Below are 25,669 nucleotides of genomic sequence, written 5' to 3' on the forward strand. Positions count from 1 at the left end.
GGTTTGCGGATCAACCCGCCCGACCCGCTCCGCCCCGCTGCGAATTGAATCATTTTTCTGATTCAAAAAACCGACCCGCATAACTCACAAACAAAAAAATTTCTACCTGCACCCGCCCCGCAAAAACCCGCGGGTAACCCGCTTAACCCGCGGGTAATATTAATTATATTAAAAATAATTATTTTAATTAAAAATAATTATTATATAGTTAAAAATATTATTTTTAAAAAATTATATTAAAATAATATATTAATAATTAAAATTATATAAATATTTACGAGATTTAATATATTTTTTATTAAAAAAAACATTTTTTTAAAAAAAAAAAATCTTTTTTCTTAAATTTGCGGGTTAACGAATATCCGCGACTCAAATTCGACTGATCCGCACCCGCCCCGCTTAAAATAATTTTGACCCGCACCCGCACCCGCCATTGCAAATTTTCAAATTCTTCGACCCGCACCCGCCCCGCAGCGGATCAGATGGGGCGGGGCCCGCAGGCATTAATTAAAATTCCCAGCTCTATGATTACTGCTCTAATTATTTATCTTTTGATATTATTTTAAGCTCCTCGCGGCTTTCCTTGATTTTAAACTTTTTAAACGGCAATTCGTCTTTTCCATTATAAATGCTTTTTACGGGAAAAGAAAATCTGTGATCCTGACATAAAAAAATAATTACATTTCGCCTAATTCTATTTTGACTTGAACGTCTTGTCGCCGATTCTTTTTATATCACAGGTTGCATTTGTTAATGTTTTTGTAATTTTTCGTTTACCATGGTACTATATCAAATATTAATTTAAAGACAACTATGTCTAAAGTAAGCAGTAGTACTACCTTACTAATTATAATTAAAAAACACCCAGTTTATAACTTTTAAGTGCATTTACCAATGTAAGAGACCATGCTCAATGATCTGGAACTTCAAGTTACTACTCCCTCCGTTTTTTAATATAAGTCGTTTTAGAATTGTGCACATAGATTAAGAAATCATTAATTTTTTTATATTTTCTAAACAAAAACATCATTAATTATTTACCTAACCACAAATTAACCAATAATAAAATAGAAGGTATATTATCATTGGTCACATAACATTAAGTGTTAATAAATTTTACATAGAAAATCGTAAACGTCATATAATTTGGAACATAAAAATTCTTCTAAAACGACTTATATAAAAAAACGGAGGGAGTATATTTTATCTATTCAATATGAATATAAATGTAATAAGCTAATGGCCATTTAAGATATGATAACAAATCCAAGCTAAGAAAAATAAAACTGAAAACCAGTGAGCACATACTTTCACGTAGATAGAGAATATAAGATGAGAAAAGTGCTACGAGGCAAAGATACAACCAACAGAAAGAGACAAAATTATTGGAAATTCATAGTTAATTGTGAATTGAATAAATTGAGAAACAGTAAAAGCTGGAGAGTAATTTAAAATACGATTAAAATATGGAGTAAACGCGTAAGAAAGAAGCTTCGAAAATAAGCTGACACAAAGCTTACGTCAGCATAGAGTTTGCTTCTTCTCCGACAAGTCATCGGTCATCAAATCCTATCAATCCCAACTATTTATTACTCCACGCCTCCACCCTCATTTATCTTAAGCCATTATAATCTTTTTCTAAAGCCATTTATGATCTTAATTATTGTTAATTCTGTTTATATAAGAAAATAAACTTGATATTTCATTTTTATTGTTATTGATATAGAATCCCAAAATATAGATCACAAATTAATATGTGAAAGATAAATTAAATAGATAAATTATATTTTTTCAAAATAATGGTAGATCACAAACTAATCATCACATCTGAATTTTATTTTCCTTTTCTTTCGTTACAGTTTTTTTTTTTCATTTCTGTATCTCAAGTTCAGATTCGTTTCAAAGTAAAATTGAAAGGTAACTTTTGTTGAGAGGTGGGGGTTACACGCTTTTCTCTCATTACATAACCTTTTGTGTGAGGAATGAAGGGTCATGGTCAAGGACCCACCCAACCCGTCCCTTGTGGCCCAAAAGCAGTAACACTGTAAAATCGTATATCAGGCAGCTGTTCAAGTGTCGACAGTGGTTTTATCGAGCTGCCAAAATATAGAAAGCAGGCACGTGTTTATAACGCGTTATTAGCTGTTTTATTTTCCCTCCTCTCATGTCGGTTGCTTCCGCATCAAGCCACACTCCTTTTTGTTTTCCTTCTCGCAACACTTTTTCAGTAAACACGTTACTTTGTTTTTTTTTCTTATCATAGGTAAATGATAATGGACCAACATCGATATGAATGATTAATTAATTATATAGTTGATAAAACTCGGTGAAATTAACAAACGCGTGATCGAATCCTACGATGCTTATGCTGAATGCTGATACATTGATGCGTACTTTATACTTACCATCGATCTAGTTCAAAATGTAATGCACGTGTGAGGCTTTCGTGTATAGGCGTGCACTGTTTTCTTGTACGATAAAATATATATTGTGTGATGTAATGTACCGTCCTGAGATGATGATATGTATACAAATGAATTAATGGAAACCAAATCTCAGTAGTATAAAAACTGGGTTTGACATGGTCCACTTGTACAAAGGTTAAGTAGCCGCAAACTAAGGACGTACGTCCACACATCCTCTTTTTCCTACGTTCACTTAAAAGAGAATCTCAAAATTGCGAATACAAATACTTGCTACCACAATAAACACTCGGTCTTTCTTTATTACTTCTCTATTTTATACACACATATATATCGTTATCTTTGTATGCATCTATCTATACGGAGACTCAGTCACAACGACTCCGGCCAACTGGTATATAATCTCTTTGTATATTATACACATACATTATTAATTAAACTATTGATTGTTCTTAGTGCAAAAAAGAACTATTGTTTATTCTTTTTTCGTAAGAAGTATATTAAAGTGATTGAGAAAGGAAGTATATTCACTAATAATATTTGATCCAAAAAAAAAATTCACTAATAATATAATAGCGCTTTCACACGCAGATATGTAAGCGTAGTGCGATTAGTTAGACTAGAAGGGTCTAATACTTAGATCGGTATGATATGTTAAAAAAACATAGTACTATTTTAGTGCTTTACGGGCTTAAATCTCACTTTTCAAGGTATGTTATGTGTGTAGTCTTTTTCAAAAAAATGTTATGTGTGTAGTGCACATGGATGAGATCGGGTTTTGCTAAGTTCGAATTGTAGAGTTGTTATATCGCCGCGGATAAAGTAATTGCTTTTATAACTCAAAAACATTAAATAAATTGATATGATTGACTAAAGGATCATAGCTAAGCTAACTGCTAAAGTTCACGAGACCAGATCTACGGAAATGTATATTTCATAAGGGTGAGACGAAATGGTCAAAGGTCAAAGGTGTTGACCATCAATTGTTCAGCTTACACTTATTAAAGTTGAATTTTCATGATCGATCACTTTCATATTTCGATTGAGAGTGTATTGTTCTGAGCTATTCGTATGTATTTTTCTAGAAACTAGTTTTGAATATATAATTATATTTTGTCAACTTCTTGATTGTTTTCTTTATCAGCTTCATTTATCATTTTAATCTTGAAAATGTTTAAATTAACGTTGTGCAGAATAAATTTGTAGATGAATAGATCGCAAACTCATACAAATGTAATATTAAAGCCTTGCTTTAAGAAAAATTAGAGAAAGGTGGTGTGTCATAGTGCTGACCCTTGATATTTTAGGGTTCTTGTTCACTTAACTTTTGGAGAGGTTCCTTTTATTGTTTTTTATCTAATTATTGTTTTCATTTCAACGAGGAAATTATAAACCTATTCAAGCATAGTCGTATATATCCTCTTTGCTACCATTTTATATTTATATCTTCTCTTTTCTTTTTTACTATGACTACCGAGAATAAGAGCTTTAGTTTTTTTTATCTAGTATAAGTATACAATAATATTGGAGACTATGGTTCAACTTTTAATATATTGCCCTATCGACGTGAACAATATGGTTACTTGATTAAGTGCCCAGCTGACTTATTAGTAATGATATTATATCGTTTGACCATAACAAAATTCTAAACCCCCAAATGCTCTAGAATTAAACTTGGAAACTTTTAGCATATTATTGTCATGTCACTTGTCAATGTTAAAAAGAGTAAAGGTCAAAAGAGTTAGCTATCGTCGGTCCAAGCCAAATGAGCCAGGTGTGCGTTCATATAATTACAAGGTGCATATACATATAAAATGTCTTTCATTGACATGTATTTTCTGCAAGTCGGTGATTATTATGAAACTCTCATCGGATCTGACCTACTTAAGTTAGAGAGAGATTGGCGGCACTCAACTTTCAAATATCATATATGAAACGAGACAAAAAAAAACAAATATGAATTGAGGAAGATAATATTGTTTATGATCAGAAGAAACTTAAATTATACCAACCTAAATCAAGATAAATTGTGTTTTTTTTTTCCAAACTGATACAATCTATGTTTAAATAACAAAGCGTGATCTTTGTATACAAATTAGTGTAGATTTGGTTATAATGATAAACAAACAAATGTAGATCCGTAATCGATTTTTGTAAATTAAAGAATACGTGGAGGGAGAATAACAAAGGTCAAGATTCGTTCTGGATGAATGCAGGAGGAAGGGAAACAACGTGTTGACTTGAGAACTGAAGCTTTCTCATGCTGAGTGAGAACATCTAACCGATGATTGCGGCTCTGGTGAATTTGATTTTAAAATAAAGTTAATTTATTCCCTATTTTAAATAAAACAGTTTTAGTTTACCTGTGAGAGGGATGTCCCAATAAGATGACAAGGAGAAAAAGTCAAAGTCAAGAGAGATGGGAGTGGTGTTATGATTAACATGGAATATTGTAACGCTAAACCCTAAAACGCGTTATTTGTCACTAACAGACAAACTCACTTTAATAACTCTTGCGGGGACAGACAGCTGCTTGACTTGCTTCAAAGACTATCAAATTATACTTCAGATTTGGCCCTCTAATTATGCTCTTGTTTTTTTGTTCATCTTTCAATATTTGAGATGTTTTTGAAGATACTTATGTTTTGCAAAATCAGTATATTGCAAGTAATACTCAATGCATGCAATTAAGTAAGTCACTGAGATTATCCGAAACAAACAAAATGAATTTCTAATTAACATAGTTAAGCAAGGCATTGTAAAAAAGTTAATATAATCAATGGGTAGCGTGATGCGAATAATTGATACTGTAGTTAAGTCTTATCACGATGGAAACATCATGCACTATCATCTCGGTTTTGTATATAGCTAGAGGCGGATCTAAAAACTTTATTTTATGGGTGCATTATTAATAAGAAAAACACATGAGAGAATCAAAATTACGGGTGCAAATGGTTTTTTTTTTAAACCGTTTTAGCTACCAGTTTCAATGGATTCAAGCACAAAAATCTAAATATAATTATGGGTCCCTACAATTATTTACTAACCTGCATTGGCCCCTGCACAAAGCTACATATCGGTTAAGAACAACTATTACTAGTATTGTACAAAGCCTAGAAGAAAGTCAACTTAAATTCAATTGAATTCTAAATACGTCTGATCACTGATGCATCCAACGTTGAATCAATATAGGGAAAAAATACCCGCCCCCCACTCAAAAATAAAAAAATAAAAAAATCACAAATTCTTTGATTTGTAAATTAAGGAGGGTATGAAATTTATGGCCGTATATGAGAGTTGTTAGACCAAGAAGATGTCTTTTTGTGGGCGACCTATAAATGCATTTACATGTCACTATCAAGTACTATCTATAACGAAAATGTTGCTTAGAGAAAAAACTACAATATTTGTAAATGTTGTTTAGAGAAAAAACTACAATATTTGTATAATCATTAGAAGAATATAGATATTTCGGATTTAAAATATACACCGTGTAATATAGATGCAAGTATAATGCTAGAAAATATTGGCATAAAGAGTGTGGATTTTGGAAATGTAAGTATACATAGGATATGGTTGCAGAAACAACGAAATGAAATTAATAGATTAAAAAAAGAAGTGAAAGTCAATAAAAGAAACATGGACCACCATTAACTGAAAGGTCCATCTTGATTCTTGTAAAGGTCAGTTCAAGCCCTAACCATAGACAAAAGGAAAACTAGTCTCAAATGACTTTTTCTTTGTTTTACTCTCCTTTTTGTTTATCTTCAGGTAATATTCTTTATTTGGAAACGACGGAAATCTCAAAATGTTTTCATAAATACTGTCAAATTGATTATACAAGCATTTTACAAAACATGATGTTACATTTGTCTGAATAGGTACTGAACAATTATAGCCCCAAATAATTGAATATATTGCAAAGTATATTAATTCACTTAGTTCTAGAAACATATATCCTTTATAACTCTTACAAGTTAGAACATTGATCAGAATCATAAGATTCTGCAAACAGTTTGATATTAATTGACCACATCCTTAAACAAGTAGTAGTACTTCAATCGAAGAAAACACAAGATGGTCTCTGAACTCCGAAAAAATGTAGCAAAATAATACAGAACGCAAACGATGATAACAAAATAACAATGCTAAGTGTTTCTATTCATAGGTTTGTCTCAGCAACAAAATTTGATCAAGATAGCAAAAAAAAAAAAAACAAGAGTTACAAACCAAACGGTGTTGCGGAAATCATATTACCTCCTTATAGGACACACGAGCATGATTTGAACCTGTGATTCATGAGTCTGCAGCAGTAATAGCTGTAGGGGCAACTTGTTTAACCCTCCTTTGCTGCACATCATAGTTATAGATACGCGCAATAGTCACCTGTTCATCATACGAAAATCCAAGTCAACAAAGAGAAACTAGTCTTTACTCAAATCTTTGTATTAAGTATCTACACTCCATGGGTTTACGGAATAAAATTCTCAGATTAATAAAGTAAAACCAACGCCTTTACTTAAATCGAGTGAGATAAAAACATAGAAGTATCTCTGTACCTGAGTAACTGTGACTTGGTCCCTCAAGAACTGCAAATCAGCTACAAGAACCTCCAGGCTAGCTTTAGCATTTTCCAGATTGTTTTTCAAAAGGGCTGTAGCCTGTTGGGACAACGAAGATTATAAGAACTTATTCTAGGGGTCCCTGGTGGAAAATTTAAAACACGGAAGAGAATATGTTTCCAGCGAAGTGGACCTCTTCACAGGAATATTCCAGCATGACATTTGCTCCCAACCACAAACACACTGAGTCGGTGTCTTCAATACAGGCCCGTGAATATATTCCTTCAGACACCTCAAAATCTGCTAAAAGAGCCTGCATTGCAAGAAGAATTCCATGTGAGATAAAGATGAAAGAACACAAGAATCAGAACTAAGTCAGTACATCAAAGCAACTTTCATATTAGAAAGATGAAACATCGTGCCTACTAGAACCTATGTGTCAGTTAATAGATTCTTCCAGTGAAGCTAGAACTATGTTCTGCTGTCACAATCAAGAACGACTTAAGAACACTAATCAAAAGGCCATTGATTGGTGATTTAGCAGGGCCCTATTGTCTGACTCGCACAAAGATAAGAGAAAAATGTTCACATAGGTACAAGTTCAAGTGTTCAACCTTATTAAATTAAAAGCCAGGACTTTGGATTCAGAAGTTCAAAACAACATTTATATTCACCTCAAGAATAGCAGTAAGAGACTGACTGATCACCCCATCAATACATCATATTCAAACGTAGAAACATAAGAGCGTTTATGTCCAAAAAAAAAAACAGTGAAGAAAGTATAATAGAAGAGAGATTGATACAAGAAACTAACAACGAACCTCACCAGTACCCTTCCTTGCTTCCAACGTGCCAACAACCTCTAAGCACTTCTCAATATCTGGGATTTTAGCCTGCCCCATTATCAAAATGTTAAAAGATATCTAAACTGAAACAAACTAAGAATATATAACTTGTAACAATCATACATACATACATAAAACATCCCACATGCCTCATCACACAAATGTACCAATCTACATAGAGGAGGAGAGAAGTATACCTGAAGATCCCTCTGCTGGGCAAGAAGCTTCATCTCCACAACTTTATACTGCTGTAGCCTAAACAGTAGAATCCACACGGAAAACACTTCACTTTAAGTAAAACTTTCAGGAATCAATATACAAAACGAGCTAGTGTACATTAGATCTGAGATTGAACTAAGAACGAAGCATAGGCATATAAGCGTAAGATGAGGATGTGAAAGTGAAAGGAGGAACCTTTCTTGATGGAAGGCGAGAGCAGAGTTAGAATCGAGGCTGGACTGAGAGAGGTAAGTCTCGACATCCTGGATGAATTTAGCGGCGGGAATCCCTCTTCTCTCGCTCAAATCGCCACCGCTACCACTCGGAGAAGACGACGACATCTGAATCGAGATCTCTGTGTTCCTCAATTGGGGATTTAGGGTTTTCTCCGAGTGTCTTCGGAGGAGAGAGTGTGACGGAGGAAGGATCGGTAACACGACGTCGTTGTGTTCTGTCAGAATAGAACCAATCAAACGGTGCCGTTTTAAGGACTTTTTAAGTGGGTCTAAGGCCTCGCTCGTGGAAACGTGATGAAGCAGACCCATTAATGATACTAGGACAAGAAAAGAATTGTATAATCCGGTTTGACCCATCAATGCTTTTAGACAAAGATGGAGGGAAAGTTTTCATTAATTTATTTATCAGAGTTCATAAATTTTAGGTTTGGTATATCAATTGCAACACGGACTAGCCAATTTGGAGTAATTAAACAAAAGGTTTACTCTGTTCAATATGCTCGTCTATTATCGATTTAGCAAGGAGTATATATTTAAAATATACATATTTGTTGATTAATTTTGTGTTTAGGTTGAAGCAAATAGCGGTAATTCCGTTGATCATGTTGATGTCATGAGGAAAGCATATACTAACAAGAAGACAGGCAAAATTCAGGATCCATTCATCACAGATGTCATAGAGTTGGTGCAAACCAAAATAGCAGAACTCCTAGCTTCTCAGCCGATGAACTCTGATGACGATTCTACGGCAGCTTCCAGCAACCTTTGTCGACTTCAAATCAACGAAATGATGGAACAGGTAACTTTTTAATTTTCCTTTCATTATTATTTTAATTTGATTACTAATATTTAAATTTTTTTCTATATAGACGGTTCCAAAGAAGAATGGACGTTTGGTCGGTTTGGTTCGTTGTGCGTCTTCGTGTCCTTCTTCTTCACTAACTCCATACATAGATTCCATGATCATTGAGCAGCTGCAGAAGAAGGATGAGCGGATTGAAGCGTTGAAGACGCATAACGCTACAATTCTTGCGGAATTGGCGGATCAGAAGAAAACCAACAACGAAATTATTGACAAGATGAAGCGTTTGTTTCCAGATGAATTTTAGTTTTTCTTTGTTTAAAAACTTGAAAATGGTTTTTCATTTATATAAAACGTTTTTGTATAATATTATTTTTAATTTCAGTTTTTATTGATTTATAAAAAAAATTCTAAATTACACATTTATTTAAAAATAAAATAATTAAATTATTCAAAATAGTAAAATAATAAAGATTTCGACGAAACTTTTTCCGTCGGATATTTCGGACGAAATAGCCCGTCGGAGTTTCGTATGGACTCCGACGGAACTGGGCTCCCGGAAATTCCGACGGATTCAGGTGTCGTGGGAATATCGAGTAACATCATCGTCGGAATTTTGTCAGACATATTTTCAACAACGGTTTCTGTCGGAAATACATTTCGACCAATTACCAACGAAACAGTTCCGATGAAACATGTTGTCGAAATATTGTCCGTCGGGAAAGGTCGGAATTTCGTCGGAATTTGTGATGAATTTTCGACGAACTTTTTTTTCCGACCAAGTATTTTTGACGACGGTTTTTGTCGGAATTTCGTCGGAATATGGCAATTCCGACGAACATGACCGTCGAATTTCGCGTGTTTTCTTGTAGTGAGGGCTGAAAAAGAGGGATGACACATGTTAAAATCCTCTTAGAAGGATTTAATATAGAAAACAATGAAAAACATTAGGGATCAAAATACAATATTGACAAACAGAAAACACAACACAATCCAAAAACTCAACTAGCAAAAGTAAAATAAAATACACGTAGATGGGTTTTCTATATATGTGGTTACATGCATGGTTGCAAATTTAACAAACTTGCATACAAAATGTAAAAAGAAACTTAGTCATGTACGGCCAAATGGTTGCATATCTGCTATTTCAAAGAACATAAGCTTTTCTAAAAATGTAATTTTATATCTTATATATTAAAATAGAAGTCATGACTTATTTCATGTGTAATTTTTTTTAATTTGGACCATCACTTAGAAATCTTATTAAATGTATTTTATTAAGACTAATAATACATAGAATCTTTAAAATAATTTAATCATAATATCTTTTGATATCTTTTCATTTTAAATATAAATATATTTATATTCCAGCAAATCTGTTTTAAAATTTTTTTGCAAGATCTTCATTTTCAAAATTATATTTAACTATTTTCACTAATTTTGAAATTAGTTTGAAATATTATTATACATTAATAAATTCAGTAATCGTTTATAAAATGAAAAATATAAAATTCTGTAATACTTTATATATTATATAATCATAATCAATCATATTAAAAGAAAATTATTATATTGAATTAAATATAATAAAATTTAGAAATTTTATATATTTTATATATTTTATTTTTGTAAGGATAAAATATTTATGTTCAAAACAAAATCTAATATGTTGGTAAGATGGGTAACATTAGCAAACTATATAATACATGTATAAAAAATTATAATATAAAATCTTTGTAACTACTTTAATCATAATATATTTTTATTTTAAATATAAGATACTTTTATATATTATATTTTAAAAATTCTAATAAATCTGTGTAAAAATATTGTAACAATAATTTAATGTATTTTAAGTTATCATTTATAAAATGTAGAATAAATAAATTATATCATATTTTATCTACTTTATAGTCATGATCATGTTAAAATACAATTATTATACTTAAATAAATATGATAAAAATATATTCCATTGATATTTTATAAATTTTATTTTCATAAATATAAATTATTTATTTTAAAAATATAATATGATGATAGAACGGCTTAAAATTAGCAAACCATATAATACATGTCTACAAATTAATATATCTTATACTATTTTTGTATATACAATAATATATTATCTAAAATGAATAAGCATAAAAAATATTAGTAAAAACTAAAAAAAAAATACAGCTTTGAAACATGGGTCAGAATTTAGCATAAATTAAATACAAAATAATTTTCAAATATGTTTTCTCATGAATATATTAATTTGTTTAATAACTAATGCAAATACAATAAGATAAATATATAATAAGAAGTGAAAATATATACGGTTTTAAATAGTTTATTAATTATAAAATTATTATATTTGAAATAGTTATATAAACATTTAAGTATATAATTAACGTTTAAAATATATACAACTAATGTTTAAAAACAATAATTTGTGTATAGAAAAGTGAAAATAATATACAACTAATGTTTAAAAACAATAATTTATGTATAGAAAAGTGAAAATACACACCCGCGCGGTTGCGCGGGTCAAAATCTAGTTTTGTTTAAACTCCAAAAAAATTGAAGACGCACACCCGAACATAAGATATATTAGACCTGAAATTCTAAACTAGCGAACCAACCAAGTGCATGTACATATTCACTGTTAGATGAGAATCATACGTTCGCATCTAAGGATATTTTTATTTTATTTGTGGTAGATATTAATATATTGAGTAATCGGTGAGCAGATAAGGATGCTGCATTTTCAACTATATATTAGTAATATTTATTTTGTATTTTCCTTTGAAAAAGTAGGCTGGGCTTACCAATACAGACCTCTTTACTTTATATTCTCAATCTTTCTATTTGAAAATCATTTGGGATAAGTCATGCACAAAAGAAAAATCAAAGGAGAGTATATGCTTTATGATGGATAATTTTCTTTATTAAAAAATTGTCAACCATGTTAAGCGTAATCTCCAAATCCACAAAGTAAAATAGCCGTCACTGCTCCACGTTTGAATCTTTAAAACTTCCAAATGAATCTCGTGTTTAGTTAACGATATTGCTTATGTATGGTTACATTTTTTGTCCCATTCATAATTAAAAATGGTTGAAGTTCAAAAACAAACAATTAAAAATGGTTTGTTCGTTCCTTAATGTGGATTAAAGGCTACAATTAAATACTAGAAAGTTAGAAACTAAAAGGGATTCCATAGCAATAAGACTTTGTTCATACGGTCTGTCAGCATTGGTGAATAACGATGTGTGTAGTTGTAAGTTATCATATTACTTTTTTTTTGTGGTAGCTTGGCCAATTGTTTTTTTTTTTTTTTTGAAAAAGAGCTTGGCCAATTGTTTAGCAACAATTATTTGATATTTCATATATAGTCTTAAAACAATACAATTTAAGTATAATAGTTACAAAATCCAGTAGAAATAGTAACTATTTCACAGCAGAAGCCCTAAATATTTTAAACATAACTTTTGCTGTGGTTAAAAAAAAACATAACTTTTGCTACTTACTTACTACACACCCACTGGCCACTGGCCCGTACTGATCCAACTTCGTACCTTTTATTAGCGTCCAGGGAACAGTCGACCGTGTTCCATTTTCATTAGAGACGCGGGACAGCAACTTGGAGAACAATCGAGGAATTAAATGAAATTTGGACAAGGACATAGAAAGGTCACAGAATCCAGTTTTCTTGGATATACATATCTAGAAGACCCTACGACTAGTCACGTAACAAAAAAGCTACAAATAGTAATAAGTGGTCTGCCCGATAAGGCACAACACCAACGCATATTTAGCTGTCGTGTCCAAAAAGTAAAGAATAATATTATTATGTTATTGACCAAAAATCTCCAATATCCATTTAATTTCTTATACATTATACAAATTTCTCATTCGATGAATCTTCCCTTTTTATTTCGGATAATCTTTGTAATGTATACCGTCGAGATTGTTTTCTATATAACATATATTTCTATAAATAGGGGCAACCTAAGACGAACAACATCTCCACTTCCCTTATTTGATCTTATCCTTATCTTCTTTCTTGTTCTATTTCGCTTTTAACCTCTATCTCTCTGATAATCATTTCATCTTCTTGTTTAACTTCTTGAGATCGTTGTCTGATTCTAGAGCTGTTATTAATTAACCAAAGATAAATGTCAATTGACGGAGTAATTATGAAATGAGAAATCTAAACCAGTTCTCTAGATTCCTCGTTTATCATTCTGTATCCGTTGTGATTCTCCACTGGTTTTACGTCTTTTCTTGAACAATTTTATTTTATTTTTCAATTTTTTCCCGCAAAGTGTTAGGACAAGAACATGGCAAACGCAGAGAAGACAAGTTCAGGTTCCGACATAGATGAGAAAAAGAGGAAACGCAAACTGTCAAACCGCGAATCAGCTAGAAGGTCGCGTCTGAAGAAACAGAAGTTAATGGAAGACACCATCATCGAGATCTCAGCTCTCGAGAGACGAATCAAAGAGAACACCGAGAGATGCAAAGTGGCGAGACGGAGGCTAGACTCGCTCGAGTCTGAAAACGTTGCTTTGAGATCGGAGAAGACGTGGCTTTTGAGCTATGTCAGCGATTTAGAGAACATGATCGCCACGACTTCCTTAACGCTGATGCATAGTGGCGGCGATGACGAGAACGTAAGCGTGGAAATAGCTGCTGGAGATTGTAGACGTGGACCGATGCACGAGTATGGTTGTGGTTCTCTACAAACACTTGCGTCCTTCAAAACATGAGCATTGTGTATTTTTAAGTTTGTATCTTATCATATTGAATTGTTTTCTCCTCAGACATTCAAATTAGATGATGGAAGTTTTTACTTGTTGATGCGTTGTAAGTTTGTAACACATAAACTCGTTCTCGCACATCTCCTGGGAACCTCTAAATGATACTAAGCTAAGAGACGACCTCTTATTCAAATAACTGGAGTAAGTGTTTGTGGCTGTCATCAGATTTCCTACCCACTTTAACGGTTGCAGATCATAAGATTAATATTGTTTTCACATCTTAATCCTTAATGTTTTGTTCTTTAACATTTTTGTTCATTTTTGGGGATTTAAATAACTTTTGTATCACTTTCATTTTCATTAATAAATAATTTAACAAAAAAATGGATTTAAGTGTAATCAAAGGTGGTGTTTCAAATCAAGATACTTGTATTCTTGAAGTTGTGTGTTGAGTTCTACTGTTCTTCTCATTCTCAGCGCTCTGTTTAGATTATGGGTATAGCAAAAGATCTGAGAGTCCTTGGAGTGATTCTTGTTTCTCATTAAAAGAAAAAGAATGCTTACCATTTACTAATCCTAGCTAAAAAAGGTTGAATCAAACGTTGCTTAGTCTTGACTCTTGAAGACGAACGAAACATATCTGTACCAAGAGCGACATTTCAACTACCATCACATCTTTAAAGGACAGAACTGTATAGTTGTTGTAACCAATAAACAAATTTAGCCACTAATCTGTATTTACTGTTACTAATCAGACATTACATTAGCTGTCAAGGATAAGAGAAAATCATTTTTTAGGTAGAAGTTGTGATCTAATGTGGCGCGCCCACATGGTCGATGATCACTAAGGGAGAGAGCTTATTGTCTCCCTCCCATTTCTATATTTAATGTTTCCTCTCTAACCACTCTTATCCTATCACCACGATTCCTCGGACTAGGTCCGTTCTCCTTTCTCCCACACCCTCTCTCCTAGCTTTTTAGATATGTCGTGATTCAGATTTGATACAAAAGTTTCGATATTTATGAGGAGGAGGGTGCGTAAAGCTCGAAACTTTATCCACTTCTATAGGTTCGTTAATGTAGTAAAGTAGCAGACTTTTCAAATCTTTTTCGATTAGTGTTTGCGACATTCAAAGTGGAACACTTTGTTACAGTTAACGCATTGCTTGTGTCTTCTAGTTTAACCAAAACTCTGGATCTGATCATTGTTCTGTTTTGATTCTCAGTTTCACTTTTTTGAGCTCTTCCCAAAAATGGCAACGAAACAGCTGTAACAGTGGAAAGCTACACGCTCTCAAAGGCAAAAACCTCGTACTCAACGTTGATGGAGCCATTGGATCTTTTTTCTTGGACCTTCTAGCTGGAAGTGAGATGTTCACTAAGCAAGAGATTGACGAGATTGTTCAGATCGGTTATCTGAATGGTCTCTTTGTTCTTGCTCGCTCCATTGGTTTGATTGGACACACATTTGATCAGAAAGGTTGAAGCAGCCATTGTACCGTCACCCATGGGAAGATGTGTTGTACACTGTGCCTATTTTTTTTTTGGCACTGTTCTAGTTAAATTAGCTTTTATATTATACTGAGAGATGTTACTAAAACATGTATGCCTATGCTTTTCCTTCTCCTTTGTTGTGATGTTATGTTTGCTTTCTACTTATTTTTTGCTATATGCATACTGTTTTTATCTTTACATCAAGATCTCTAAACAATTAAATCAGTGACATTTTTTCTTACATATTTGTTTGGTAGCACTAGCAATGCATTTGGACTGATTAACAAGAGATTGATGAATTTGAAGTCTGGCATTGAAATATTTTCTCTCATCAATCTCTTTAACTTTGTGTGTTCATGATTTGCTGTATGGTCTTGTATGATTAAAGTTCATTATAGAAAACAATGCATCAAATATGCAGTCAATTAATTTCTCATCAATTTATTACTCCAAACATGAAAATAATGAATAAATAAAAGTTAAAATAAAATTTAAAAGGGCTTTATTAATCAAAAAAAAAACCATGGCCCATCATGAGCCCGAAGGCCGAAACTCAATATCTTTAAGATTAAACTCAATAACCAAACAAAAAGATGTAAAGATGTGGCTGCTGGGATTCGAGCCCAGGTCTCCACGGCCACAACGTGGAATTCTCACCACTAAACTACAGCCACAGTTGAGATAACACCCGAAACAAACTAATTTATTCGCAACCCATCGCACGTGACCGAACCCTTCCCTAGGTGCTAAAATAACAGCAAAACGCATCGTTTAAAGGGCCAAGTTCGTTTTAGTTGTTCTGTTTCTTCTTCTATCCAAGTGCGTTTCTCCACCAAAAAAAAATCCTTGGCCTTCTACACACCGATGCTCAACAACACTAACAACACCAGACCCTCACCTTATACGCCTCTTTGATTCTGATCCTCTTCCTTTCGAATAATCATCGAAACCTAAATTGACTTATCTCGGGGAATCTGGATTCAATCCCGTCTCCGCCGAATCCAAACGGACCTGAACGTTTCAACGCCTCACTAAACCGCCGCCGTTTTCTTGGACACTTAGACGCGAGGTTCGACGAACTTTTTCTTATACTCTTGTTTCCTGTTTTGAGGGATTTTTTGTTGAAGCTGAGGAACTATCCGATGGTATTGTGCATGTGCTGTGGCCAATCTGGATTTTGTATTGCAACGTTTGATTGAATTTGCGTTCTGGTTGTTAGAGATCGGGCGTTTCGAATTTAGGGTTTGCGGATAGATACAATGTGTTATGGTTTTGGTCTGTGATCGTTGTTCTCCTTGGAGGTTCAGTCTCTATAAGCTCTCTTGTTTATTTGAAAGTTAACTTACATTTTGATTTGATGTGGATTTGGTGAAAAGCTTTGGTACTTCAGCTATGTAGTTTTAAGTCCCTTTTGGTGCGCAATGGTGATCCTTGTGATCGATAAGTATTGTATTTTAAACATTAGTACAATGATAGAGTAGAGATAGCTAAGCATTTGTATAAGGATGATACTACGCCAAGTTGTTCGCTTATTTTCTTTATCATGTAGTAATTTAGATAGTTTTGTGTGACGAATTAAATAGGAACTACATGGTTAAGGATTTTTGGTATGCTCAAAGTGTAGAGATGCATTGGTTTCGACGTTCCTTGCGATCCCTCTAGATCTCTGATGTTGTCCTGTAATTTTCCGTAGAGTAGAACTAAGAGAAGAATAGGAACTACGTGGTTAGGGATGTTTTATTCGCTCAAAGCTTAGAGATGATGTTATCTGTAGTTTTCCAAAGTATAACTAACAGAAGATTGCTTTGGATCTTATTTTCACTTCTGTTATTGGTTGAAAATAATATATCTTTTTGAAGTTTGCGTCTGTCTTTTTGGGTTGTAGCTGTTTTCTTTGCGTTGATAACTGACGTCGATATCTGGAAAATTGACAGGGTCTGATGGCTCTTAGGAAAAATACTCCGAAAGCCGATTCAGTCTCTCCCCCGATGAAACCTTTGAGTTTATCTAAAAAATTGCCAGGGAATGTGCAGATGGCAGACCCAGATATTGCTCAAAATGTTGTACCTAACATCGACTTGGATATGCGGGAAGTTTACTTTTTGATGCTCCACTTACTTTCCTCTGGGCCATGCCAGAGAACTTATGCACTGTTGCGACATGAACTTCTTGAGCATGAGCTTCTTCCTAGAAGATATCATGCTTGGTACTCGAGGAGTGGGTTGCCTAGTGGGGATGAGAATGATGATGGAGATTCCTTTCCTCTAAACTATGCTGAGTTGGTCAAGAGGTAACTTGTTGAGCTTCTCTCACTCACTGACTGTAGTACTTATGGGAAATCATATGAATTTGTATGTGAAGAAGTTAATCATTGGTCATTCATTTATTGCATATGTATTTTCATATTTAATAGTGACTTGTATAGGTTTCTTTTCGCCAGAGATCCTTACGTGTTTCATGACATTTACTGTGCACTCTCAGGTATTCTCACGTAAAAAAAGATCACTTGGTGGAGCTCCTGAAGCAATTGGTCTTTGTTTCAAGTAGGCCTACTCCCTCACGCGGTCTCGGTGATGGAAATGGAAACAAACTGATTGCACCTGGTGTCCCAACTCTTTTAGGGACTGGCTCGTTCTCCCTTTTGAGCTGTAGGTGATTTCTAAAATTTGTTTTCTTATTGGCGAGGATAGTGTTGTCTTTTTTTTTGTGTGCTTAATAGAGACAAACTTTCTCACATGCACACACACATATATTAGCATACATGTATAAACACAAACTATAATAAACCAATTTCTCTTAGAATTTACTTAGGACTTGTTATGCATTTACGAAGCTCCGTTTCAAAATCTTGGTTCGCTAAAGCTGCCTCGTTTGGTTTGCAGATGACAAGGACATAGTTGGAAGTGATCTCAAACCACCACCTATTAGCATGCGTTGGCCTCATATGCGTGCTGATCAGGTGCGTGGTTTAAGTTTGAGGGAAATTGGTGGTGGTTTTGCCAGACATCATCGAGCCCCATCGATTCGTGCAGCATGTTATGTCATTGCAAAACCATCTACAATGGTACAAAAGATGCAGAACATCAAGAGGGTACGTGGACACAGAAATGCTGTGTACTGTGGTAAGTAATTTACTTTTTTAGAGGTGAATCTTAATACCATGTTTCGTTGTCAAATATTACACTAATCATTGGGATGAACTGGATGCCTGAACCTATATGAATATGCTGCAGCTATATTTGATCGCTCAGGAAGGTATGTAATCACTGGTTCAGATGATCGCCTTGTAAAAGTATGGTCAATGGAGACTGCATACTGCCTGACCAGCTGTCGAGGGCATGAAGTGAGTTCGAAATACTCTCTGAGCTTACTATAATCTTGTTACTGTATTCTTAGGTGGTGTTTAAATTTTTGTTTCTGCTGCATATGCAAGGGTGACATAACTGATCTTGCTGTGAGTTCAAACAACACTTTCATAGCATCCGCATCAAATGATTGTGTAATCCGCGTTGTAAGTTTCTTATATCGTCCTCTGTATATGTTACCACTATAATTTCATACAGTAGCCTCCTTGACGAGTTCACCGTCTGGATTTTATCTAGTGGCGATTGCCAGATGGCTTACCAGTTTCGGTACTTCGTGGACATACTGGAGCTGTTACTGCTATTGCATTTAGTCCCAGACCTGGATCCCCGTACCAGCTTCTTTCGTAAGAATTGTTCTCCAGTTCTTTTTGGCATCACTATACACAATTCATATTGTGGATTTTCAGTTTATTGCCTATGTAGTATGTTTTGAAATATTGAATTAATTAACCTCTTGGCCACAAAGCTGGAAAGTTGGGTGCACTCCAGTTCGTTCTCTCCTTCAGATGGAATATCTGATGTTATGTTATTATTGAGCTCTGAAATGTATATCTACTATGTAATGTGTCTTAAGATTTATTTGCTTATCTGGAAAAGGTGTTTCATTCTATTTGGCATCTTTAAAAACTGCTTTGTCCCTTTGTTAAATTTCTACAGATCGTCAGATGATGGTACATGTAGAATATGGGATGCTCGGGGTGCTCAATTTGCTCCGCGAATATATCTCCCTAGGCCTCCTAGTCCTGATGGTGATAGCTCTACGGTCTTAGCTTATTGATTATTGCTTTGATTTACTGAAAGCTGTTGGACTGACTATGGAAACATATTGCAGGAAAGAACAATCTCCCTTCTTCTAGTAATGCTCAGCAGAGTCACCAAATCTTCTGCTGCGCATTCAATGCCAATGGATCTGTATTTGTCACTGGCAGCTCTGACACTCTTGCTAGAGTATACTCGGTACTGATATATGTTTTCCTTACTGTATCTTGATTTGAGTTTAAACTGGCCAATCAACAGTTACATTCTACCAAATTTTATAGGGATGACTTAATTACAAAAGGTGTTTCCTTGGTCGCAGGTTTGGAGTGCTAACAAGATCAATAATGATGATCCGGATCAGCCAAATCATGAGATGGATGTTCTGGCTGGACATGAGAATGATGTTAATTACGTTCAGTTCAGGTTAGCCAACCGCTTTTGAAATTACATTTCTTATGAGGTCCTCATTGTCTTATCCTAATTTGATGTGGTGCTTTCCAGTGGTTGTGCTGCAGGATATAAATTTGCCGTAACTGACTACTCAAAAGACGATAGTGTTCCAAAATTTAAGAATTCCTGGTGTGTGCTATCTGTTGCATGTTGCAAATTGCAATTACAATTAGTATTAACCTTTATCTATGTTTTGTGTTTGACATTCAATAACACATGTATTTTCTAGGTTCTGTCATGATAACATAGTTACATGCTCTCGTGATGGTAGTGCAATCATTTGGATCCCAAGATCACGGAGATCACATGTAACATTTATTTTCGCTTTGATAATTACGAACTTCACCTAATTCAGTACGTTTTTATCGGACCAGAAACCCAGATCTTTGTTTACGTCTTTCAGGGGAAAAGCTGCCGATGGACACGAGCATATCATCTCAAGGTTCCACCTCCGCCCATGCCTCCTCAACCTCCTAGAGGCGGGCCACGTCAAAGGATCCTGCCTACTCCTCGTGGGGTTAACATGATTGCTTGGAGTCTGGATAATCGTTTTGTCCTTGCGGCTATCATGGGTAACACTTGTTTTGACACTCTTGATTGCTAAGAGTTTATCCATGCCTGTTTCTTATAGCGCTCTACTCTTGCTAACTAGAATCACTTTCAATGTTAAGATTGTAGGATATGCGTGTGGAATGCCTCTGATGGTAGCTTGGTACATTCTTTGACTGGCCATACAGCATCTGTGAGTGCTTGACCCTTCTGTATATTTATCCCCTATCATAGATTTGGTTGACCGTCTTAAGACTGTTTCAGAATTGTTAAAACTTTTGAAAAGTAAGAATTTACTCCCCACGCCTATAAAAATGAACACAAAACCATACTTCTTCTAAGCAGATTATGAATTTGCTTCCACACTATTTTTACCATTCCCAATTCTGCCTACTACCATTTATGCCTTGTTACATTGTCTGGCTCTGTTTTAGTTTTCCAGGTATGATTCCCCCTTAGTACCTTGTATTACCGTTATCAACATGTTATACTTATTGTTTGTAGACATATGTTATGGACGTCCATCCTTTTAATCCTCGGATAGCTATGAGTGCTGGCTATGATGGACAAACAATAGTGTGGGATGTAAGTCTTACTTTCTCTACTGTCTAATCGCTTCTTTTCGTATTTCCTAAAGCCTTTATTCTCTTCTTCTAGATATGGGAAGGCATACCTATCGAAACATACAAGATTTCACACTTCAAGTTGGTCGATGGGAAGTTTTCACCGTAAGCAAATAGTTTTGTTCTGTACTCGTTATGCTCTTACTACATCTGATTGCTAATCTGTATCTTTATAATTAGGGATGGAACGTCAATTATACTTTCAGATGATGTGGGCCAACTCTACGTATTAAGCACAGGCCAAGGGGATTCTCAAAAGGACGCTAAATACGACCAGGTACCTATATAACTTCAGTTGCGAATGAAGCTTCATTACTGTACTTCTAATTACTACATTTATGATAGATAATACAGAAATTCATATATCTTTTAGTTCTGTTACTTGGAGAAACAAAATAAAACTCCCTTTTTCATATTTTGTGAAATGAAATATCCTTATGATTTCTCTGTGGATCTTGCAGTTCTTCTTGGGGGATTATCGGCCATTAATTCATGACCTATATGGTAATGTCCTTGACCAGGTAAATGGCTCATCTTTTACCCTTCTAGTGATTCTACTTGTAAAATTGGATAAATAATTTTTTTTATCTCTGAAATTCTGCTTGTTATAGGCATAGTTTAATCTATGCGTTTGGAAACTCATCTTATTTACCCTTCTAGTGATTCTACTTATGAAATTGGATAAAAAGTTTCTTTTATCTCTGCAATTCTGCTTGTTATATGTATAATTTAATCACTAATAGGCATCTGGAAACTTTGATTCAGGAATCTCAGCTTCCGCCTTATCGCCGAAATATGGAGGATCCTCTTTGTGATTCAGGTTTTACTATCTTTTACTATGGTTACAAGTGATTTGTGGATCCTTCTACTCAGGGTGGGCATGTTATTCACTCTCTGTCGTTCTGAATTCCAGCGATGATTCCATATGAAGAGCCATATCAGACAATGTTTCAGAAACGGCGACTTGGCGCCTTAGGCAAAGATTGGCGACCATCTGCTTTAAAGCTGGCTGTAGGGCCAGATATCACTTTGGATCAAGATTACCAAATGCCACCTCTGGCAGATCTAGACTTAGCTGAACCGTTGCCAGAATTTGTAGACGTGATGGAGTGGGAACCAGAAGTCGATATCTTGAGCGATGAAAATGACTCCGAATACAATGTGCCAGAAGAGTATTCGTCTGAAAAAGAGCAAGAATGTTTAAACTCTTCAACCTCTGGTGAGTCAGGTTCTAGTTCTAGTGAAAGCGATGAGGACGGTGATCATCAGAATAGCCTTAGAAGATCCAAAAGAAAAAGACATAAGACAGGAGTGAGTATTTTGTAATATTTGCCTTGATCTTGTGCCTAAATATGCTACTTATCCCTTTTTTACCTCTTTACTAGGCTGGGATCATGACTTCTTCGGGTAGGCGTGTTAAAAAGAAAAACGTTGATGAGCTTGAAGGAGCTACAAACAAGAACAAACGTAGCAGGAAATCTAGGAATGGTCGTAAAGAATCGAAGAGAAAATCATCAAAATCTAAATCGTCCAGACCTAGGCGAGCAGCTGCTCAAAATGCCCTCTCTTGGTTTTCTAAGATTACTGGTAGATCTAAAGATGCAGAAGAAGAGGAGGATGTCTCTGAATTGAGTGGGTCATCAGAAAGTGAATCGACAACACAGGACTCAGGCACTGGGGATAGTGAACTTGATGTAGCTTTGTTAAATGGGCATGGCAAGCAATCAAAAGGGAAAAACATTCTCGTATGTGATTCAGACGATGGGGCTCAACAGTGTGATATTAGAGAAACTCATCCTGCTGAACGGAAGAGATTGGTTGTCAGGTTTCCTGTTAAGAACTCAGATAAGCTTACCTTGCTGGAGAACCTACCTGGAACATCTTCTCATGTTCCAACTCCAACTTTAGGGAATGGCTGTGCGGAAGACTCGAGCGTTCCTGAGAACCTTGGACACACTAACCAATTTAATGGGTTAGATGCAAGTGAAGTCAAATGGGGAATGGTTAAGGCTCGTACATCAAAGCGAATGAGATATGAAGCAAAATCATCGCATGGACTTATGGGCTCTGAGCCAGAGGGAAAAGAAAAGAATGTTAACGAAGATGAAAATCACGATAATGGTGTTTCAGCACCTAGTTGTTTGGGAACAGATACAGATGGCGTTGCAGTTGACGCCCACTTGGCGATTTCTAATGGTTTGCCAAACGGTGATGAACGATGCCTAATGGATGGGTCGCCAAGTCGAATGGCTGATGACGGTGCTTCTAAATGTTCTCAGGACGTAACCGGTCCCCTGCATGATCTGAAAGATAGCCTTCCACCTCTCTCTAGAACGTTGAGGATACGCTCCAAGAGGGCTTCAAGGGCTCCTGATACATCTTTGAAGCAAGAAGTAAAATCTTCATCAATAAATGAGGAGAATGGTGGCTTTGTCGTAAATGATGGTTCTGCAGACACTAGATGTGATTTGGCATTGGAATCTCAAAATGATGGTGTGGTTGGAACAGAGCAGTCTCTGAGAAATGATTCAGCGCATGAATCAAATCCGCCTATCGGTGACCCTGTCTCTATTGCTAATGATGTTCATGTGTCACATCCTAAACGGATGTTTGATTTTGTCTATAGACGACTGAAGTCACGAAAGCATAAGAATAACTTAGACGGGGGTGCTACTCTTAGTCAAGAAATAAGTCTAGGTTCTTGTAGTCAGGATCAGAGTAGTGGCGCTAATTCCCATGAAGTTGTCGCTAATGGGTTCCGTGGGACGGAGTCGAATGGATTGGAGAAGTCGGAAGGCAGTTTGACAGACAGCCGAGATAAACTAAGTAATTCACGCGGAAACCAAAACTCTCAAGAAGAAGAGAGATCAACTTCTGGGGCAACACTTCGGTTGAGATCAACAAGGAATAGAAGGTCTACTTATCCTTTTAGTGAAACTAAACCTGCTGAAACAAAAAAGCCTCAGCAGTCAACAGAAAAGGTATCCTGGTTGACATTGTCGACACATGAAGAGGGTTCTCGTTATATTCCACAAAAGGGGGATGAAGTTGCGTATTTGCGACAGGTAAGTGTTTGTAGTTTTCTTATACGTTGTCTCGCTTAGTCAACCTTTGTTTGATATCGGCTGTTACTCGTATCTTTCAGGGGCATCAAGAATACTTAAACTTTAGCTCTCCGAGGGAAGTGGCTCCTTGGACTTCAATAAAGGGAGGAAATATGAAAGCGGTGGAAATTTGTAAAGTGGAAAGTCTTGAATACGCAACACTTGCTGGTTCTGGGGATAGCTGCTGCAAAATGATACTTGAAGTCATCGATCCAAACTCTGAAGTGTTCAACAAAACTTTCAAACTTACATTGCCTGATGTGGTGACATTTCCAGATTTTCTAGTGGAAAGAAGTCGGTATGAAGCGGCAATACAGAGGAACTGGACTTTCAGGGATAAATGTAAGGTTTGGTGGAGAGACGAAGGCGAAGAAGATGGTAGCTGGTGGGAAGGACGGATCCTAGCTGTGAAAGCCAAATCACCTGATTTTCCTGATAGTCCGTGGGAGAGGTACACAGTTAAATACAAGAGTGATCCGACTGAGACGCATCTTCACAGTCCCTGGGAGCTTTTTGATGCTGATACCAAGTGGGAGCAGCCTCACATTGATGATGATGAACGAAAGCGTCTTCTCTTGGCCTTAACAAAGTTAGAGACTTCAAATAAAAGAACCAAGGTTTGTGATTCTGATCAAATTTAACATTTTCATGGTATTAATTCCATTCTATCCTGGCCGCCAAGTTCTTAATGAAACAATCTCTACTTAATTGGTTTCAGGATTCTTTTGGCCTTCAAAAACTGAACCAGACCGTGGGAAGCTCCAGCTATACCAACATGTAAGTTTCTTTAACACTAGGAGGATCTTGATGGTAGACGAAGCTGACATGGTTTTGTATAATGGATTCATGTGCAGGTTCCCAGTTCCTTTGTCTCTTGAAGTAATCAGATCAAGGCTTGAGAATAACTACTACCGGAGTGTGGAAGCATTAAGACACGACGTAGCAGTTATGTTGTCCAATGCAGAAACTTTCTTTGGTCGAAATAAAAGCGTAGCGGCCAAAATCTCACATCTCTCTAAATGGTTCGACCGCACGCTACCCTCGTAGCAGTAGTGCCCTATGTAGATAAAATCTCTGCTTTTTTTCTCATGTCCCAAATTCTTAGTTAGGGTTTCAGTATTTTTTTCTCAAAACCTCTAATTCTAATGAATGGAGAGAATATTAGGAGTTTTTTCTATGATTTTTCTTAGGGGATTTTAGGTTTAGGGTTAGTTGAAAAGAATCTTTTCTGTGTAAGTAAAGAAATATTGGAGAGGTCAAAAACATTTGATGCTTTGGAGAACAGAGAACCATCTTCCGTTGAATGATCCAACCCAATTTCAGTATGAATTTATTGTGGACAACTACATGAAAATGGACAGAACTTTTGTCTATCAGATGGGTAAGAAAGATGCTCATACTACACAGAAATCAAAATTTGATGATACTAGACAGTATCTATATTAACCTATACTATATACATCAACAATAACATACAAAACAAGTCCTTCACT

At 35.3% G+C, this 25,669-nt stretch overlaps 3 protein-coding genes and 1 non-coding gene across 4 annotated transcripts; 2 read left to right on the forward strand and 2 right to left on the reverse strand.

The window, feature by feature from the left end:
* Positions 1-6,426: 6,426 nt before the first annotated feature.
* On the reverse strand, positions 6,427-8,609 carry LOC103874620 (probable prefoldin subunit 3). Its single transcript, XM_009153048.3, has 6 exons — positions 8,245-8,609; positions 8,028-8,085; positions 7,807-7,878; positions 7,179-7,298; positions 6,983-7,084; positions 6,427-6,809 (listed from the first exon to the last, which is right to left on the reverse strand). The coding sequence occupies exons 1-6, from the start codon at positions 8,592-8,594 to the stop codon at positions 6,720-6,722; spliced, it is 792 nt and encodes a 263-aa protein (XP_009151296.2). The 5' UTR covers positions 8,595-8,609; the 3' UTR covers positions 6,427-6,719.
* A 3,960-nt stretch (positions 8,610-12,569) lies between these two features.
* LOC103874621 (basic leucine zipper 1) lies at positions 12,570-14,025 on the forward strand. Its single transcript, XM_009153049.3, has one exon. The coding sequence runs from the start codon at positions 13,413-13,415 to the stop codon at positions 13,839-13,841; it is 429 nt and encodes a 142-aa protein (XP_009151297.1). The 5' UTR covers positions 12,570-13,412; the 3' UTR covers positions 13,842-14,025.
* A 262-nt stretch (positions 14,026-14,287) lies between these two features.
* Positions 14,288-25,480, forward strand: LOC103874623 (bromodomain and WD repeat-containing protein 1). The gene is made up of 25 exons (XM_009153052.2): positions 14,288-14,901; positions 15,059-16,395; positions 17,261-17,616; positions 17,808-17,974; positions 18,209-18,448; positions 18,560-18,669; positions 18,760-18,837; positions 18,929-19,035; positions 19,349-19,440; positions 19,524-19,648; positions 19,770-19,873; positions 19,952-20,029; positions 20,130-20,208; positions 20,304-20,472; positions 20,572-20,642; positions 20,954-21,034; positions 21,107-21,177; positions 21,253-21,349; positions 21,534-21,593; positions 21,838-21,892; positions 21,986-22,383; positions 22,458-24,137; positions 24,218-24,793; positions 24,895-24,953; positions 25,031-25,480. The coding sequence occupies exons 3-25, from the start codon at positions 17,267-17,269 to the stop codon at positions 25,221-25,223; spliced, it is 5,040 nt and encodes a 1,679-aa protein (XP_009151300.1). The 5' UTR covers positions 14,288-14,901; positions 15,059-16,395; positions 17,261-17,266; the 3' UTR covers positions 25,224-25,480.
* Positions 15,929-16,000, reverse strand: TRNAH-GUG. The gene has a single exon. It is a non-coding gene; the product is annotated as a tRNA-His (tRNA).
* Positions 25,481-25,669: the final 189 nt, after the last annotated feature.

This window comes from Brassica rapa, chromosome A06 (assembly GCF_000309985.2).
Source record: "Brassica rapa cultivar Chiifu-401-42 chromosome A06, CAAS_Brap_v3.01, whole genome shotgun sequence".
Classification (NCBI taxonomy): Eukaryota; Viridiplantae; Streptophyta; class Magnoliopsida; order Brassicales; family Brassicaceae; genus Brassica; species Brassica rapa.